This window comes from Gymnoscopelus microlampas (assembly GCF_963454915.1).
Source record: "Gymnoscopelus microlampas genome assembly, chromosome: 11".
In the NCBI taxonomy this organism is placed as follows: Eukaryota; Metazoa; Chordata; class Actinopteri; order Myctophiformes; family Myctophidae; genus Gymnoscopelus; species Gymnoscopelus microlampas.
In genome coordinates this window covers 25,534,817-25,554,816 of record NC_139948.1, presented here as the reverse complement: position 1 = coordinate 25,554,816, position 20,000 = coordinate 25,534,817, and the positions used below count along the sequence as shown (strand labels likewise).

Genomic DNA, 20,000 nt, shown 5'->3' with positions numbered 1-20,000 from the left:
TTTTTATTATTAGTATATTTTCTTTTACATATTTGAAATGTGAAAGTAGGGGTGGCAGATTGATAGTTGTTAGATTAACACAATTCTGCTTTGTACACAGGCATACTGTTGTTGGCCTACCTGCAATGCAATGCCATAAGTTTTAGTCAAGCTTCAAATGTACACCTTCCTTCCCTGTTTGTCACTGTTGATAAAGCAGAAGTCATCATATAGAAACAGACACAGACTCACAGAGGCAGGGAACAGACGAGAGAAGTAGATTTCCCACAAGTCTTTAGCCAGGGTGACTGCTTTCTTCTTCGCCGTCTCATCCTGTGTGCCTGTGACCTGGTGCACATTGTTCTCCGCTGTCAGAGAGAGAGAGAGAGAGAGAGAGAGAGAGAGAGAGAGAGAGAGAGAGAGAGAGAGAGAGAGAGAGACAGACCACCTTTATTTTCTAATAATGACAATCTTCAACATGACATACATACCAGGTGAAACAATGATTTACAGATATAATTAGAAATCAGCTGGGCCTCAACGGAACAGAGAGCCTTGGGAAAACACCACAGAGACAAAAACTCATCTCATGTCAACTCATTCATTCCTACCAAAGAGATTTTTCATCTTCTGCTTCTCCTCCTGGGTGATGCGAATACAGGCCTCAGAGAAGGTGTCATGGTGAATCTACACAAAGCAGAAGCAAATGGTAACATGCACTCTCCTCGTGCACACCTATTGCCATTTCCTGCTACTGTATTTGATGGTTGCCATGTGTAAGTGTGTGTATGTCTTTAGTAACTGACAAGCATGGAAGTCAAAACAGGATATAGCAAAGAAGTTCACTAACACACTCCCTTCAAAGGTGCATTCACACCAAACATAAAAATGATCACTTTGCTCTGTAGCATTCACAGTGGACACAGCATTTGAGCTTGAAGCCATTATTTGCCCCAAATACACACAACGGAAAAATGATACATTTTCAACTTCTGCTATTTGTGCAATTTTTAAATAAATACATTTTATATTTGACTATACTTATCACAAGCACATTTCTGAGCACGTTTGGAATGATCCACTTAAGCTGTCACTGACCTGTTTGAACAGCAGGTCCAGTATGAGGGGATTGTTGAAGGTTTCTTTAGGGTAAAACACCTGGGAACGCATCATGACATCATAGATATACATTATACTGAATATCTGTGTATCACAATGTGTGCATAGGTCTGAAAATAATCAATTTTGTGAATGTGAGTGTAAAGCTCTGCTGTACTGTATGAGCTCATCACATAGATAAACAAGAACAAATGTAAAATGTAAATGTGCTTGCGTGTGTGCCTAATCTGCCTATACTGTATGCCTGTGTAATAATGTGTGTGTAAGTTTCACCTCTTTCCTGAGGTAAAGCTTCCAGGGTACATTGGTGTAGGTATAGTGATCATCACTGGTCCTGCTGTGAAGCTGAGTCTGAATGGTCTCTTCCTCTATTGGCAACTCTCTAGAGACTGAACACACACACACACACACACACACACACACACACACACACACACACACACACACACACACACACACACACACACACACACACACACACACACACACACACACACACACACACACACACACACACACACACACACACACACACAGCTTTTTTTATATAGCACTTTTCATGCATCAAAATGCAGCTCAAAGGTGCAGCTCAAAATTGCATACGACATAATTTCAGTTCATTTCAGAAAATTGCACATCCCAAATGCTTATATAAATGTTTGGTATATTCCATAGTTTAACCACTTCACTATTTTATACTTTCAAAAATATTCAGAAATAGAAAAAACAGCTCATCTACAAGCTCCCAACGCATCGCATTGAAAAGTGCTGTGAGCGTGTTACATGGCGTAATAATCCTACCTTTTGGAAATATCTGGAACAGACATGATTGAAGACTTTGATGTGACATGCTCACCTGGTGGAGGGGTGGGGCTTGTGTGAGGCAGGGCTGGACCCAAGGGGCGGGATCTGGTTATCTTGCTACCCCTAGCTCCTCCCTCTTCCCTGGACCGGGCCGGGGGTGCAGAGGATGGGGGCTTCCTCTGAGTGTGACAAATGGAGACAGTCAGAGAAACAGATGCAGTGTGTGTGTGTGTGTGTGTGTGTGTGTGTGTGTGTGTGTGTGTGTGTGTGTGTGTGTGTGTGTGTGTGTGTGTGTGTGTGTGTGTGTGTGTGTGTGTGTGTGGGCGTGCGTGTATAGGTATGTACCTGTGGTGGTGGAGGGTTGGCCATCTGGTCTTTAAGGATCTCCATGGCTTCATCATGGGGGTCTGGCTTCTTCACAAACCTACTCACACACAATAAAACACCAAGGATATTATAGTTAATACAAGATAACGGATTCTCTCCTAAATAATAAAATCAGGTGTAAAAAAAAGGTTAACTGAAATGAAACAATATTGTGTACGTCCAAAACTAACATACATACATAAAACATGTATTTAGTTTCAGTCTTTGTCATTTTGGTCATAGTTTGGTCAAGCATGAGGAGGCGCCTCTACCTCTGTGACTGAGGAGGAGCAGGCGCGGCAGGAGGATGATGGTGTTTGACGATGTCTTTGATGTCGTGACTTGGCTCTATGCGCTCTGTGTTGCTGACAGTGGACCGTACCACATCTTCAGGATAGGGGCCTCGTGTTGGACCTGGAACATACCACTCTGTTACATTTAAGCCTACACACATACAGTACTTATTTAATCACTTTAACATTATAGGTGAAAATGATCAAAATCACTCCTAAAATAACAGATCTACAAATGTCATGCAACACTGACACAACTGTGTCGCGGGTGACATACTCATTCCCCTGTCTGAAGGCTTGTACGGATCGTACAGATCTTTGACCTGCAGAAAGACAGAGACACAGCAAGAGGGGGCGGTTAAAAGCTGGTCAGAGTTTAGGTCAATGTTCACATTGTGATGCTACTGTAAGAATGTCCTCTTCTCTCTCTCTTGCAGTGCATACAATTCAACATGTGATATTTCAGTGCAGCAGAACAGGTCACATACTGTGTATTTGTGTGAGCGTGTGTGAGCACACACGCTCCATGGGGCCAGATATCCCTGAAAGTATAGAAGAAATTGAAAAAGATGTAGTGACTCACAGGGCTGGGTGTGCGGGAGTGATGTGGGGAGTATGGGTGGTATTGAATGTGGGGCGACTGGGGGGCCGGGCCGGCGGGAGGGAAGTTGGCCAACATCTGCTGCTGGAGAGCCATGGCCTGCATGGTCATCTGCTGGGCCTGGGAGGAACACACACACGCACACACACACACACACACACACACACACACACACACACACACACACACACACACACACACACACACACACACACACACACACACACACACACACACACACACACACACACACACACACACACACAGGAGTTATTCTTTTATTCTGTGCATGATCGCGATGCATTAATTATATCTGTTATCATTAAACACTTTCAAAATGGCATGCCCATTTCGGGCATGTCAGTATAGCAAAATGCGAAACAGCCAACCTACAGCCGACCTACAAGGTCACAATGCAACACATAGCGACACGTTGTGAGCTTCTAAATCGTCTATTATCGCTATTCATCATATGGTGTAGTATATAGGGCTTAAGTACAGTATATAGGGCTGAAGTATATGTGGCTAAAACAAGATATTATAGCAGGAAAATACATAGGCTACTGTATGTGATTAATTCCAAAGCGTAAATGAGTACAGAAGTACAGAGTGAATGGAGGTAACTTGGACACAGACCAGAATGATAGCTTGCTGGTTGATGATGGCTTGTTGCTGCTGAGCCAGTACAGTCTGTTCTGATCCTAAACACACACACACACACACACACACACACACACACACACACACACACACACACACACACACACACACACACACACACACACACACACACACACACACACACACACACACACACACACACACAAATACACACAAATACACATGTCAAACAACAGACAACATACTACAGTATGCACACTCGGCTATGTAGAAAACAGAGGAGGCACACACTGCTGAGTCTGAAAGACACACAGTAAAATCCCAAATGTTTAATCTTGACTGGGTAAATAAGCGTATATGTGTATATTTTATACTCTGAGATAAATGAACACTTGCAATTTTGCTGTGCAAATAGAAATAAACACACAAACACGACACACCCCACTGCAAACAACACACAGTAGACTTCAGACTCCCATGCTGATCAAATAAACCGCATCCAACAGATCAAACCTATAAACTTTCATTGTGAACATACTGTAACACATTTGTTACCACTTGTTACCATTTCATCACAGACCGACCAAACTCCACCACGCCCTGCACACTGAGGGGCCACACATGCTGACAAATCCAACGCCTCTCAACCCCCCTTTGCCGTATCCGGCATACCTGGAGGTAAGCCTGGCACCACAGGAACAGAGGTCATCCCTGGCACAGGGGCCATGGAAACCCCAGAGAGCGAGGACGCCCCGGCACCATCGCCCCCCACAGTGGCAGAGGATGATGCAAGGACCCCAGAGGAGGGGGACTGGGTATGGGGGGTGTGTTTAGGTGTAGTAGGTTCTTGGTAGTATGGACTATCAGGTGGCGGCTGGTTATAGAAGTGGTACCGTGGTTGTGGTGGTGGTGGTGGTGGTTCTTGTTCTAGTTCTCTTTGTTGTTGTTCATACAGCTCACGGTGGTGGTGATGGGAGCGGATGGGCATGGCCGGGACAGGAGCCATCATCCCTCCTGCTACTGGGAGCACTGGGACGGCTTTGGGATGGGAGTGGCAGGCAGGTGGGAGACAGGGTTAAGAGCAAGCCATCTAAAATACTCCCGTGTAAAACTGACTGGTGGGGGTGGGGAAATTTGATGTGTTTTTTTTACAAAACTGCATATACCTTACTGAGTAAGGTCTGAGGAATAGCCTCCCACATACATACAACACCAGAGAGAATACCAGGACAGAGATATAGAGCTGGCTCAATGGTGCAAGGTTGTAGTCGTACATTACACATTCGTACATTACATTACAGAAATCGGACCATTTCTTTTCCACCTAGGAGAAGATTAAGAATTATGTAAATCATAGCAGCCGAGAGTGGGGAGGTATACGGAACCAAATATTACATATATCTACACCAGCTTCTGCTCCCACATTAGGCCAACATGGAACATTACTAGTTGATTAACACATTTCAGTTCAAGTGGGGAAAGGAGCCAAACAGACATGGACGCAAAAAGAGTGATAATGATGACAGAGGAAGAGAAACAACGGAAAAGACGGACTATCGAGCTAAGAAGAGAAGAAAGAGAAAATAGAGCAAGAGAAAGGTAGAAAGAGAGCAAGAGATATAACGAATGTAGTCAGAGAGAGAGTGACAGACAGATACCTATAGAGAAGGAGACGGTCATCTGCGGTTACAGTGACTAGACGTCTATTCATTATCTATGAGGTGAGACCGCTCATTGCAGAGGGAATAAAGTGAGAGAACTTTACACTGCATACAGCTGATTACCTATACTCACCACTACTTACCTAACTGCCTACTTACCCAACTAATATATCTACTTATTTACCTTCCAATTGACCTATCTACCTTCCTTAATTACCAATCAACTAGTCTTGAAATAGCCTGACGCTTACAGCTCCGCCTACTCTCTGCCTGAGGAGCGGAGTGGGCGGAGCTGTGAAAGGTCTGGCTATGCGAGACTACCAATCAACTGACTTACCTACGTATCTACTCACTTACCTGCATACTGCATCTATCTGTCGGTCTGCCTGCCTACTAACTTATCTACATATACTGTATACCTACCTACTGTACCTATCTACCTACATGCAGACAGACCTATAGTCCTTCTTACCTACCTATTCTATTCTATTCCTACCTATACCTTATCTACCTAAACACCTACCTATAACGTTACCCATCTACAGTATTTACAGTACTTACTCACCTACGCGCCGCTTCGTGTTACGTTTCGCGTCACGTTTCGCGTCACGTTTCGAGCTTGTGCTTGCTACTTTTGATGATTTTGTGTGACACTGTAGTATGATCAAGTAAGGCATTCATTTACGAAAAAACACAAAAAGGTAGAATATGGAGATAAGAGGTTTCTGCCCAACAACAGCGATACATTTACCTATCCATCTACTCTGACCTACTTACTTAACAATCTAACAATAATACCTACGTAGCTACCTACCTACCTATCAACCTATTCATCTATACATCTACCTACCTACATAGATCTACTTACTTACCTACCTATATATCAACTTACCTACCTACCTACCTGCTGTAACTACCTACAGTATTTATACCTACTTACCTACAGTATAAGAACTTATAAATCTACATACATAGATATAATATATATTGTAGATTGGTAAAAGGAGCTTGAGGTAGGTGAGTCCCACGTCACCTCACCTGATCTCACCTGTCAAGAGTTCATATGATCACCAGACTCAAGTTCAGCACTTAGTCATTTAGTCATCCAACACACACACTCACGCATGCACGCACGCACGCACGTCGCACCCACACACACACACACACACACACACACACACACACACACACACACACACACACACACACACACACACACACACACACACACACACACACACACACACACACACACGCACGCACGCACGCACGCTTGCACGCACGCACGCACACACACACACACACACACACACACACACACACAAACAGGTGGCTGCGGCTAAACAGACATGCCGACTGCTCTAGACAGAAAGAGCACAGAACCATTTATCAGCCGGAGGCTAATGCTAAGCATTTAAGACCCACTTAGAACAGACTGAATTAATGATGAACACACACAGAGAGCAGAGAGGGTGGCAAAGAGAGAGATGAGTCAGTGAAGAGGGAGTGGGGAGTGAGAGAGCTGGAAAGAGGAGGAGAAAGAGAGCAAGGGAGGGAAGGAGAGGGAAAGGAAGGGAGAAATGCAGAGGGAGGGAGAGAAAGAGATAGAGAGAACCAGGGAGTACACACACACACACACACACACACAGTATCTGACCTCCTGGGCGTATTCCTGGAGGATAGGGTCTGACCGGGGGTGTTTCACCCTGCTCTCCCTCTTCTGCCGTTACTCCTTTGAGACAGTTGCATCAGTTTAGTTTAAATGTACAATAATACAACACACAGTAGCATTCTGAAACGTTCATTCAACTGAGAGTGTGCAAATGTCTCTCAGAGGTACAAATGAAAAAATGAACACTGATAATTTTACTGAGCACATAGAAGCAACATAACATAACTGTCATAATAATGACAATTATGATAAAGCATGAGATAAGGTTTCTTGTAGGTATACAAACACACACACACACACACACACACATGCACACACGCACACACAGTCAACCGCAACCACATTTACACACTTTAGTAACAGCAATAACAGAAGCAAAGGGATTTAAAAAACAACCTTTGTCATCAAAGATACCTTTGGCCCATATAGACTGACTTTTGTGTAAACTCTGTTTTCTACATTCACACATAACCACAGTTAGGAGGCCATAGCCATATGCTGTATAAAGTGAAAGCAATTTGTGTTATCACTCAATTAAAAACATCCTTGTGCATTGAAAATGTACACATCGATGTACATTTTCATGTGGCTGTTGAAAAACGGCCACACGCTTTCTTATCATGACCAACGGGTACAAACAATGAACAAGTATCACTATAGAACCATATTTCAGATTGTAATGATATATCTGAATTTAACACATTATCTAGAGAAGATTGCAGTAGTCATCTTATGCTAAAACGAACCCCATTGCACAATATTTCAGCTTGATAACATAAAACTCCATTCATCAGACCAATTTTCCCAAACAGAACAATAACAATACAAAAACAAAACCATGTTTTTTTTATGAAACAACTTGTAAGGTAAATCAAACTAATAGATACCTCCTCCTCCTTTTATCCTGGCTGTTATACTGCTGGTCCTCTCCATGTCCTGACAAAACAAAGAGAGACAGTAAGAGAGATACGGTACACAGACAGAAAGACAGGGACAGATAGAAGAAAAGGAACAGGTAGAGAGAGAGAGAGAGAGAGAGAGAGAGAGAGAGAGAGAGAGAGAGAGAGAGAGAGAGAGAGAGAGAGAGAGAGAGAGAGAGAGAGAGAGAGAGAGAAAGAGATGGAAGGATAGTGAGAATGAGTGAAGTATGGACAGCAAGGGCAAGAATGTTTTTGGACAGTATGAGAATGATCGGCTCAAGTACCAACAACATGAGAAAGAGAGAGAGAGAGAGAGAGAGAGAGAGAGAGAGAGAGAGAGAGAGAGAGAGAGAGAGAGAGAGAGAAAGTGAAAGAGAGAGAGAAAGTCTAAAGGAAAGAAGGAGAGGAGACGTATTCTATTCTATTGGTGTTTTCGAAACCTCTGCTGAGTGAGCTAGTAGAGTCATGCAAACTGAATACTCCCTGGGGACACTTGAAAAAACAAAAGAAAGCACACGCACACACACACACACACACACACACACACACACAGATCGATAAGATAAAATAACAGTCACACACAGACGCGCTGATATACTGATCACAACACTAATCTGTTGTAATACATTACCAATCCCCCGAATGTGCGAATGCGTTGAAAGTGCGTTGCCTGGTGCCACAGGTAAATACTGTAAGGTAGTGCAGGTCACTCAGTAACCTAATAAGCCCCCCCGGCTAGCAGCCGATCATGGCCTGCCCCATTCATACACATGGGTCACATGTTCCACACATCAATCAACATGTCGTTCCATTCATACTCACACGGGCAGATCAGGTGCAATGAAGGCGCTGCACAATGAAATCCTGAGTGTTCATTTGAACTCTGAGAGTGTCTCTATATTGATAATCAGGTATAATCATGTATTTCAACTATTTGCTGTTTGCAAATCCTGTTAATGTTTTTATTGTGTTATACATGGGTAGAGGCCTCGTATAAGCCCTTCTTGCCTCCTCCTGGCACTTTTCCTTTCTATATTTTGTTTTGTGTACTGTTTTTTGGTATTGTTTTTACAATACCAAATGGACCCTTATTCTCAGAGTTAAATTAACAGTCAGGAATTCACAGGGTATCTTAATGAGGGAGTCCATGGAGTAGTTGTGTGTGTGTGTGTGTGTGTGTGTGTGTGTGTGTGTGTGTGTGTGTGTGTGTGTGTGTGTGTGTGTGTGTGTGTGTGTGTGTGTGCGCACACTGCTACTCACCATGCTGGTGTCTGACAGGACAGGGTCAAACAGGCTGTCCAGATAGCGGTCCATTCCTCTCTGAGTCTGACCATCACTGAATGCATCTGACTCCACTATGCACACGCACACGCACGCACACGCACGCACGCGCACGCACGCACGCACGCACGCACGCACGCACGCACGCACGCACGCACGCACGCACGCACGCACGCACGCACGCACGCACGCACGCACGCACGCACGCACACACACACACACACACACACACACACACACACACACACACACACACACACACAGTACAAAGCACATAAATTCAATCCAATGACTTTATTTTCATTGCAGGTGTAAGAGTATATGCACCAAAAGAAAAACTAATCAGAAATGAACATGAATGGTCGCTCGGTTCGCACAGTGGTAAAGTCCCTGCCCACCACCACGGAGGTTGTGAGTTCGAATCCATCGTGATGCATCCGACATTGTCGGGCATCTTTGCGAACACAATTGGCACGTGTTCGGGGGAGGGAAGCCGGGCGGGGAGGTTGATATTGCTTATTGCACATACTCCTACAGGCTGGGGCGCCACCTGAATGTTGGGCGGGAGTTGTCCTCCCGGTGAGGGGCTCCTCACTGGCAGCTGAGTCAGTAGGAAACAACAGCAGTGACAACACAGAAATGTGTGTGGGGAAGAATGAATTGGCATAACGACTAAATTGGGGAGAATAAGGGGGTAAAATAATTGGCTACTCTAAATTTAAAAAAAGAATATGAACAAGAATCATTTAGGATAAATAGACATTTGAACCTTTTTTTTAGTAAAGCAAAGAAAGGCTGTTGGGATCAAAATGACAATCTACCGATGTAAAGTGTATAGTCTATGGCTGAATGTGGAGCAATCTGGTGCAAAAAAAATCATTTTTTTGCAGTGGAGGATATGTTAACAAGTAGTGCAATGTACAGTGAAGCTGCATGGTGCAGTTACCAAACAGCACCATGTTGCTCCAGTTCAAGTACTGCCCATAGAATAGACAATGATACACAGTATCATAGGGACGCCAGGTTGAAAGTCGTATTTTGTTTATCCATTTGCCTTACGGCTCCTGGCGGAGATAATAATAATAGCTCACACTTGAGCTCTGATTTGGGGGTCAATGGTTTTTTTCAACAGGTGAATTCATATCTAACTATCCTACACTGTTCCTTATTTATTCTGAAACTTTAACTGCTGCTCTCCCCATTGTTTTAAACAAAAAACGTAATCAAATGTAACAAAAGATGTTTTGTTCTCACTAGTCTCTAGCCAGAACCCTATCACAGCGTTCATGTGGTTAGCATATGCAAATACCTGGTCACGTCACGTGTATGGAGATGTGCTTGTTTGTCTGTGCGTGCGTGTGTGCATGTGTGTGTACCATGGCTGTAGTATCCGTCTGAGTCAGGCAGACTGTAAGCTGGTTTGCCGCTGCTAAGAGGATGTGAGGCAGGCACCTCCTCATCTGAGTCAAAACCACCTCCAAACAAAGTACTGTGGTGGAATAGAAAGGTTGAGATAGAGAGGAGAGGATATGAGAGGCATAAGTTAAATATTTCCCCTGACTAAGTTGCTCACCAAGTGTGCACATTTTTATCCATTCATACAAGCTTCCCAGTGTGTGTGTGTGTGTGTGTGTGTGTGTGTGTGTGTGTGTGTGTGTGTGTGTGTGTGTGTGTGTGTGTGTGTGTGTGTGTGTGTGTGTGTGTGTGTGTGTGTGTGTGTGTGTGCGTGCGTGTGTTCTGCACTCACAGACTGGTCTTGACTCTGACCCTGGAAGGGTCCTCTGCGCTAAGGATGAAGTAGCTCTTCTGCTTGGGGAAGTCAGCTGGCAGCTCCAGGTCTGATATCAGGTCCATCACATAGTCATGACCTGCTAACTCCACCCACTGGCCGTGCTCCTTCATCAGAATGGAACAACCCTTCCACCACTCTGACACTCCCCTGACAAACAACACATTAACCACATGAGACATAAACCCTCTAGAACAGTAGCCTGAGAGAACGAGAGCAATCCATGGTCTCGAAGGGCGGATCCAAACCCAGGCGCCCGGAGCAAGGCGCGTCCTCCGATTGCTTCACCAATCTATGTCCCCGCCTCCCCTCCCCCCGCCCCCCTCCTACTCCCCTCCCCCCCTGGTCTGTGCAACATTGTAGAATACTGACGTCACCAAATTTGGAGCGACGCCCCTCTGCACTCTGATTGGTTAGGAGGTAACAAGGTTCACTCCCGCTCCGAGACCACAGTTCCTGGGATCTTCCCCCAGGCTTTTTTCTTTTGCAAAAAAAAAAAAGCCATGGGTTTCCGAGGCTACTAGAACAGTGGTTCCAAAAACTTTTTGCTCAAGACCCAAAACAAGTGAAAATAGACGATCTTGTAGATCTGATATTTTCACTATTTCTTAAGAGTTCTTTTAAGAAGAATAGAAGATACAGCAGCCAAGTACATTAACCTAATGTACTGAGTGCAAGTAAATCCATCTGGACATTATTAAGACTAAAATTGCTAACTTTGCGGATCCGCCATTGGACAGAGGATGCATACGAAAATAATGTTAATATTTGAACCTGTGTCGAAGAACATCGCCTGCTAGATCTTCCCCACTGGTCCATGAGTGTGTTGGACAGAGAAACGACACACCTACATTAGAGAGAGAGAGAGAGAGAGAGAGAGAGAGAGAGAGAGAGAGAGAGAGAGTGAGTGAGGGAGGGAAAAAAAAGTTTGATTGATTGATTCACATATTGACTAAAATGGATATGCATATATTTGTACATATCTGTCAAAAGGATGAAAGAGCACCAAAGTCTGACATCACTGCCGCTAGAGGGCTACGTGCACGCTTGCAACCATCTTATCTATTTACTGTACAAATCAAATCAATATTATGTTCAACTCATTCTGCCAATGTCATACTGAGAGCCTTGGTGTTCTGCCAATTGATCCTGACCTGCTATGAATAATGAATGGTGGTCAATATCACATTTATCCCATGGGATGAAGCAGCCCAGCCCTGTTACACAACACCCGGTTGCTTCTCTCTTCAAGCGTGGCATTGTTTTTATCTTTTTATTTGTATTTTTGCAAAGCAGTTTTTAACACTTTTAAATTTATATTACTGATGTAGGTAAGACATATCAATTAAACTCAAAATCTCCTAGCAGCAACAGACGAGGGAGAGGACCGGGCTCACCGTCTAAGCAATACACCTGCAGCACCATGTTAGCCTTCTTCCTATTGGCTGTCCACTCCAGCAGAGACAGTGGATAGGTCCGTGCGGTCTCAGGGGCGGGGCCTGAACTCAACTGGGACTTCTGATTGGCCTGTATGAGTCGGTGTTGCAGCAGCGCCTGGCAACCAATGGGGGCATGGTCAGACACAAACCTGGAGAGAGACAGGTCAAGTGAAGCATTAGATGTATTCAGCAGTTAATTAAGGTCAAGTAGAACACACCACACACTACAGCAGACAATACACACACAGAAACACTAGACAATAGAACAGCAAAACAAAGACACTAGAATAACACAACAAAGACACAACCTCAAGACCTAACACAACAACAAGCCACATAAATATACAAAAATCTATCAAAATCAATATGTGCGAAGCTGCGTCTACCTAGCCTGGAAACCAGACGAATCTGCCAGTGCAAAAAAAAAAAGGGCCCAGTATGCAAATATGGGTCTGGTTTATGACAAGAGGCATTTTTTAATCCGCCCCTTGGAAATGCAGGTTCCACCTACCTGAAGATGATGTGTTACATAATTCACTGCAATGCATCACTTCCTAAATGCATGAGTCTCATATTCCTAAATGCATGAGTCTCAACTTCCTAAATGCATGAGTCTCAACTTCCTAAATGCATGAGTCTCAACTCCCTAAATGCATGTGTCTCAACTTCCTAAATAAATGATTCTCAGCCTCCTAAATGCACGATAATATCCGTATCATTACTGGTTTGTTTGAGCCAGCTGTATATCAGTTACAATTTCCTTAATTTACTTGAAGCATGAACAGTGCGCGTGTGCGTGCGTGCGTGCGTGAGCGAGCATAGGAGTGCTTGAGACAGCATGCAAGTAATCCTCACTTCAGCAGGTGTTTCTCCAACTTGGGTGACGGTGCGAAGGCACAGGCACAGGCCAGCAGCAGCAGCCAGCCTCTGTCGGCGTTGTGAGGGTTAAAGTTCCGCCACACCTGATTGGCCACCTGAGACATGATCTCATCCCGTAACCCCGGCGAAGACAGGCCGCGCTGGATGATGTAGTTCCCAAACAGGTTCTCGGGAGCACCATTCAGGTGGGGGTCCCCCATGAACCTCAACACCTACAGAACACACAGACCAAAGACCTATGGAAATTAGGACGACTGTTCCCCTTTTGCTTGCCCTGTAATCTGTTTTTAACTGCTGTACTGTATTTGGCGCCTGAATTTCCCATAGCGAGAGCAATAAAGGTCTTATCTTATCTTGGAGTAGGACTGGGCGATACATTTTCAAATCAGACTCACACTTATTTCAAACTTTTGCCTCGATCACGATTAATGAACAATTATAATAGTGAAATAGTGAACATATCAAAAAATATCAGAAGTTCAAATCCTCTGTTCTAAGTCTAAAGCCTGAAACATACACATAAACGTACACAAATACTGATGTTTCAAGTTACACAAGATTGATTTCACGTGTTGTTGCGTTCTGGATTCTGGTCACCTGAAATTCGTAACGTGACGCAAGCATGACATGCATTGCAGCGAGGGTTTCTATAGCAGGCGACATTAGAATAATGCAGTCTCCTTGGATATAGCAGGCTGCAGTTTCAAATGTTTACGTTTATTAGAATTTATTAGGACCTCAATTAATCTAAACAAAGTCAGCAAATCAGGTTTTGTATCTGTAACTCTTAGATGAAAAACATGTTCGGTCAAGGGACAAGATCACAGACAAAGCCCTTCTGCAACACTAGTTCACAAAAGAAGCAAGTGAGAGCACAGATGAGGTCCCACCATGTGCCCCAGTCTGTAGCCGTAGCCCTCACGTCACCTCACCTCACCTCAAAAAGCTGGACGCTGCCCTCAACACCGCCCTACTGACTGTCTCCGGATATCTACGAGCCACTCCAACTAATCAACTGCCTATCCTCGCTGGAATCGCTCCAGCAGAAGTCAGACGAGAAGCAGCCACGCTGGCCCTTGCTCGGAACGCACAGTTGAGTGAATCCCACATCCTCCACAAGGTCGTCACGGCCCCTTTTTGCCACACAGGCCCAGGGACTGCTACGCACAACACCAGCTGATACTTCCAAGGCTTCCTGGGTGAAGGCAAGATGGAGGGACCAGTGGACGGCAGCAGAACACCTCTACATCGAGGATCCCACAGATGTACCTGGCCAGCACCTCCCCCGTAAGGAGTGGACAACCCTCAATTACCTGAGGACGGGTGTGGGACGTTTCGGTGCAGCAAGGCAGAAGTGGGGTCTCACAGACAGTGGGGATCCATTACAGACTGTGGAACACGTGATAACTAGCTGCCCCAAATACCCACACCGAATGGTGATCGTGGCTTAATTTAAAAAAGAAGATCTCTTTTTGGCTTTTTGCCTTTATTGATATAGATTACAGTGGGCTGACAGGAAATGGGGGGAGGTATGGGGGGGGATGACACGCAGCAAAGATCGTCGGGGATCGGGATTACCAGCCTAGGTGCCCAGACGGTTACGCCAACCGTCCGGGTCGATCGTGGCTTAATTGACCTAGATGATCACACACTAGACTGGCTTGCTGCAACTGAGCTGAAGGTCTAAGGACATACGACAGAAGACAGAAGAAGGTCCCACCATGACGAAAAGTCCCAGGGCTTCTTCTCTGAGGTCCTCATCTATCCGTGTCAGTGGTGCCTCAATAGGAGCCATCAGCATTCCAAACTTTGGTTCCTACATGGATAGGGGAGATACAAGAGGAGGTACACCTTATTAACCATATGCTGTACCTTAGAGTAGATTGTATATTAGGCTAAATACTGTGAACGCATAACCATTGATAGATTCATTGTAGATGTTTCTTTTCTCCATTGTAGATTACTATACATTTTTACCAATACGACTTGGATAGATTATTCATGTACACTTTGACTACATTTATTTATATTTCTGCCTGTCACACCAGCTCATACACCATGCAAATCCCAGTTGTTTCAAGTGCAGATGTATGCATTAAATCAACAATAAGAATTGGCAAATTAATTATGTATTAGGCTAGTGTAGCAGACATGCCAAAAATTGGAATTAGAACAATGTATGTTCTGGACTGGGGGGGGGGAGACCACGCCTGATAACAATCTCACCTGATAACATCTCCCAGTCCTCCCCTGCTACCCTGATTACAACATCTCCTCCCCCTCACTTGACACCAATCTATCTGATAACAACTCCTGTGTGTGTGTGTGTGTGATACCGATCACTTCTGATAAGTCCTGTGTGTGTGTGTGATACCGATCACTTCTGATAACTCCTGTGTGTGTGTGTGTGTGTGATACCGATCACTTCTGATAACAACTCCTCCCTTATCTCCTCCCCTCACGCCAATCAGTGAGGTATTTATATCTTGCTATGTCAACCTGTCATCTGTGATTTGTATCTCGCACCCTCCATCATTCCATTCTCCCCACTTTTCTGTGTGTTTCTCTTCTACGTATGCTTTACTTTTCAGGTTCCTGATGGGGTAGCCTCGATCTCTAGGCTTTTATTTTTTATTTTTGCTAAAAAATAAAAGCCTGGATCAGCGAGTCAGTGTTCTGGGTATAGGAAGTGTTTCATTTCCCCAACCAACCAGAGTGGAGTGGGCGTCGCTCGTAATGTTGTGTTGACGGGGCGGGGGCTGACGGACAGATCGGTGAACCAATGGGATCACACGCATTCTCTCTCCGGAGATGTTAAACCCGCCCCTCTAGGCACGAAAGCTGGAAGGCTAGGGCAGCCTACTGATGGGGGGTCTTCAGCGTCATCCACTGGACCCCCCGACCCCCTCGACGGACCTCCAATTCAAATGCTCCACTCCCCTGGAACATTTGTCTCAACGTCTTCCATGCTCCTCAGTCCCTCATCCTCTTCATCCCCATCCTTTTCTTTCTCTCTTCCCCTCATCCTTTGCCCCCACATTAAGACCTGAGGCCGATTCTACAAAATGTCTTCTTCTAAAACAGTTATGTTTTAGAAGAAGACAGTTATGTAAAACTTATGTTGCTATATCAGTGTTGCTCAAACTTTTTCATCTCAAGGACCCCCTAACATTATATGTATTTGGTCGCAGAGCCCATCTCAAAATATGTTGTTCCAGGGACCCCTAAAAGCAAAGATGTAAGTTGAAAATGTTTTTAGAGAAGTTTTAAAGATTTAGACAAATTTTCACGATTTTTCAAAAATAGCAGATCTACAAGCTCATAGCGCGGCACGAAGAGACTCGCTATGAGCTTGTATATCATACAGTATGTATTGTGTCATGTTCTACCCAATGAGGGATTCATATGTATATTATCATGTCAACGTAATATCTGTGTAATGTTCTCTGCTTCGGGGTGGGGGTGGGTGATCTCAGAGTCTGTGCCATGCTTGCATAGATCATGAGCATCGCAGAACCACACCACCAAATACAATGCATCATCGTTCGAAATGAACGAATTGTTCTGTGTACTAATAACATTGAACGAACCCTGAAGTAGGTCTGTACGTAGCGGTAGAAGGGGTAGTTGTTGATGTCCAGAGGCAGCGTGTGCTGAGTCTCCTCCCTGATGTGAGGAGCCTGGAGCATAGCCAAGCAGTCTGAATGTAACACTTTACCACCTTGAGAGAGAGACAGAGAGGTGTAAGGGACAGAGATGAAGTCAGAGAGAAAGAGACAGATAGACAGACAGTGAGAGGCTAAAAAATATATAATGAAAGTACTGTAGGGTGCAACAGTTCAACTAACTATTTGATGTAATCGATTATATAAAATAATCAATGATCCATTTTAATAAAAAATAATCGATTTGACACGCACGCACGCACGCACGCACGCACACACGCACGCACGCACACACACACACGCACACACACAAAAACACACTGACTTAGTGCTGTCTGCAGTAAGGCTCCCAGCTCTGCAGGAATCACCAGATGTGTGACATTCACCACCTCTCTCTTCGTCAGCTCCTGGAGGAGAGAGAGAACATCAATTGATCAGTGTGTGTGTATGTGTGTGTGTCTGTGTGTGTGTGTGTGTGTGTGTGTGTGTGTGTGTGTGTGTGTGTGTGTGTGTGTGTGTGTGTGTGTGTGTGTGTGTGTGTGTGTGTGTGTGTGTGTGTGTGTGTGTGTGTGTGTGTGTGTGCATGCGTGTGCGCACGCGTGTGCGTGATGTGTGTGTGCATGTGTGCCTGAAAGTGTGTGAGTCCTTGTTTTTGTAAGAACAAGAGGTTATTTTCCAGTAATATCCTGAGAACACTGTGTGTCTGTTATGACCCAAAATGTCCTCCTCTTCAAGTGTCCTTGTGAACGTATCTGAATTCAGCAGAGATTTGAATGCCTTATTTTATACTCATCATTTGGCAGTGTCAGGCAAAAGTAGTGAAAATAGCAGATCTACAAACTCACCAATGCGTCACAGCTATTTTCACAATATTTTGGAAACAATTTGAAATATTTCACCTATAATGACATGCCAAATAGGGATGCCAGGTTGAAAGAGGTTGAATCCGCCCTAATAGTGTCTGTGGGTTTATGAATTAATTAAACAGAGCTTGTGACTACATCAATGTTTCTCAAAGTGGGGTCCGGGGACCCCCAGTGGTCATTTTAACCACTTTATCCATTTATACGTTGGCTATCCAAAAATAGCAGATTACAAGCTCACAGCACGTGACTTTGTGCAGCGCTGCGAGCTTGTACATCTGCTATTTTTAAAGAAAAATAAATCTTGAAAGTATTGAACATTTCGAATAATTTAGATGATTCAAATCTTCCGGGGGTCCCTGGCACACAAAACATTTTCAGATGTTCCAATACATTTCAATTAGGGGGTCCTTGACATGAAAATGTTTGAGAAACACTGGACTAAAATAATAACTACATTGGATGCAGGTTCCATTTCCTGAAAAGTAATGGTTTTGGACATACGGTTGCCGCCCGACAGCGACGACATGTATCATGCCTTTTGATTGTAGAACATGTGACTATTTGGGTTTACTTTCCTTTTGTTGGTCTATGTGCACAGATATGTGTTGATGATATTCAATTGTGTATTATTGTGTTAATTTTGTATGCTATGTTGATGAATTGAATACATAAGACCACAATGCAATTTTTGTGCTGTTCTCATTTCGGATTAATAAAGCATTCAATCAATCAATCAAGTAATCAATCAATCAATCAATCAATCAATCAATCAATCCTTGACCTTGAAAATGGCCCATAAAGTTTTATTCTTACCCTGTCTCTTCGCCTGCGGTCATCCCAACGCAGCTGTAAACAGCAACAACAATTAAACCAACCACTTCACCTCTTAGATCTAATTGTGAACCACAAAAATAGCTCTAGGATAAGTACAAGTAAGGATATCAATAATATAGTGTGACAAAAACCCAAACCAAATGGGTCATTTCAAGTTATTGGCAAACTCCTCATATCAGAACAATGGGATTTAGATTGAAAAATCAGCAACGTTTCCATTTAATAAGTACACAATGATGGTGTGCTGGTTAAAATCTTAATTTCAAAACCCTTGCTGACACGGGATCATCCTGTCTTCCTGTTTTCTTTCCTGTGACGCCCATACATTGCCTTGCTCTCTGCTTTTCTGCTCTCTGTCAAAAAAAGCTTGGATCGGTATAATGCACACCCAACTTAATAAAAGGAAAAATAACGTGTACCTTGATGTATCTTTTGCGGTTGACGTACATGTTGACCGTTGAACGGAAATGGATCAGACTCTGTCTCATAATCACATAGCGCCTCCTAAAGGAGGTGACACAAAATGATATGTATGAGATTATCAGGTGAATGAAGCTGTAAATGCAAACCATATAACCAAATAAATAATTACAACGTTGCTGGTTTGATTCCTTGCATGGACAGGAGAGTGTATTTCTTGTGCATCAAAGATGCACAAGAATATTTTTTAAAAACCACACATACGAACATCTAAGATTTACCACTCAGGGAGAGAGGTTCCTAAAGGTCTTGCAACCCTTTCTTTCTTATTTTGATCTCTGCTTTGATTGTAATTATTATAACATCGTGTTTACTTTATTTGCCGTATTTACCATATTTGATGTTTTTATTCTTTGATCTGTGCACACTCTCACAGACTTAAATTAACATTCAAGATTTTTCAGTGCAGGAGGGGATGGCAATTGAGGTAGAGAGAGAGGCTGACCAGGAACTTGGTCGCTAGTTTGAAACCAAACATTGTTGAGAATGCGTACCTGGCGAGGAAGCCTTTGCAGCGTGCCTGGAGGGCCACGATCCTCCAGCGGAAGGACATGATGAGTTTACAGAGCAAGAACTGGCGTGTGTAGCGCTGCAGAGTACGGGCCGCCACGTGACGCACACGCTCACGTTTGAACTCACAAAGCTGGAACACGTCCTCCTTTAGAAACAACTGGCACACATACAGTACACATACAGAGCAGAGGGGGGGGTTAAAGATCACAGCCGGAGGA

The 20,000-nt window shown here is 44.0% G+C and overlaps 1 protein-coding gene across 1 annotated transcript in view; it reads right to left on the bottom strand.

Annotated features, from left to right (window-relative positions):
- The window catches only part of myo15aa (myosin XVAa), a 60,518-nt gene that overhangs the window by 15,606 nt on the left and 24,912 nt on the right, over nt 1-20,000 (bottom strand). The window contains exons 22-47 of the mRNA XM_084070682.1: nt 19,764-19,939; nt 19,209-19,293; nt 18,769-18,801; nt 17,415-17,496; nt 17,015-17,145; nt 15,145-15,240; nt 13,401-13,636; nt 12,504-12,694; nt 11,881-11,953; nt 11,065-11,256; nt 10,694-10,806; nt 9,297-9,391; nt 8,004-8,052; nt 7,102-7,176; nt 4,744-4,821; nt 4,677-4,712; nt 3,799-3,863; nt 3,145-3,282; nt 2,839-2,884; nt 2,541-2,682; nt 2,248-2,326; nt 1,955-2,081; nt 1,372-1,487; nt 1,078-1,137; nt 591-666; nt 232-347 (exon numbers count right to left, since the gene is read on the bottom strand). Coding sequence (XP_083926808.1) covers nt 232-347; nt 591-666; nt 1,078-1,137; nt 1,372-1,487; nt 1,955-2,081; nt 2,248-2,326; nt 2,541-2,682; nt 2,839-2,884; nt 3,145-3,282; nt 3,799-3,863; nt 4,677-4,712; nt 4,744-4,821; nt 7,102-7,176; nt 8,004-8,052; nt 9,297-9,391; nt 10,694-10,806; nt 11,065-11,256; nt 11,881-11,953; nt 12,504-12,694; nt 13,401-13,636; nt 15,145-15,240; nt 17,015-17,145; nt 17,415-17,496; nt 18,769-18,801; nt 19,209-19,293; nt 19,764-19,939 — 2,706 coding nt within the window. The remainder of the gene's footprint in view (nt 1-231; nt 348-590; nt 667-1,077; nt 1,138-1,371; nt 1,488-1,954; nt 2,082-2,247; nt 2,327-2,540; nt 2,683-2,838; nt 2,885-3,144; nt 3,283-3,798; nt 3,864-4,676; nt 4,713-4,743; nt 4,822-7,101; nt 7,177-8,003; nt 8,053-9,296; nt 9,392-10,693; nt 10,807-11,064; nt 11,257-11,880; nt 11,954-12,503; nt 12,695-13,400; nt 13,637-15,144; nt 15,241-17,014; nt 17,146-17,414; nt 17,497-18,768; nt 18,802-19,208; nt 19,294-19,763; nt 19,940-20,000) is intronic.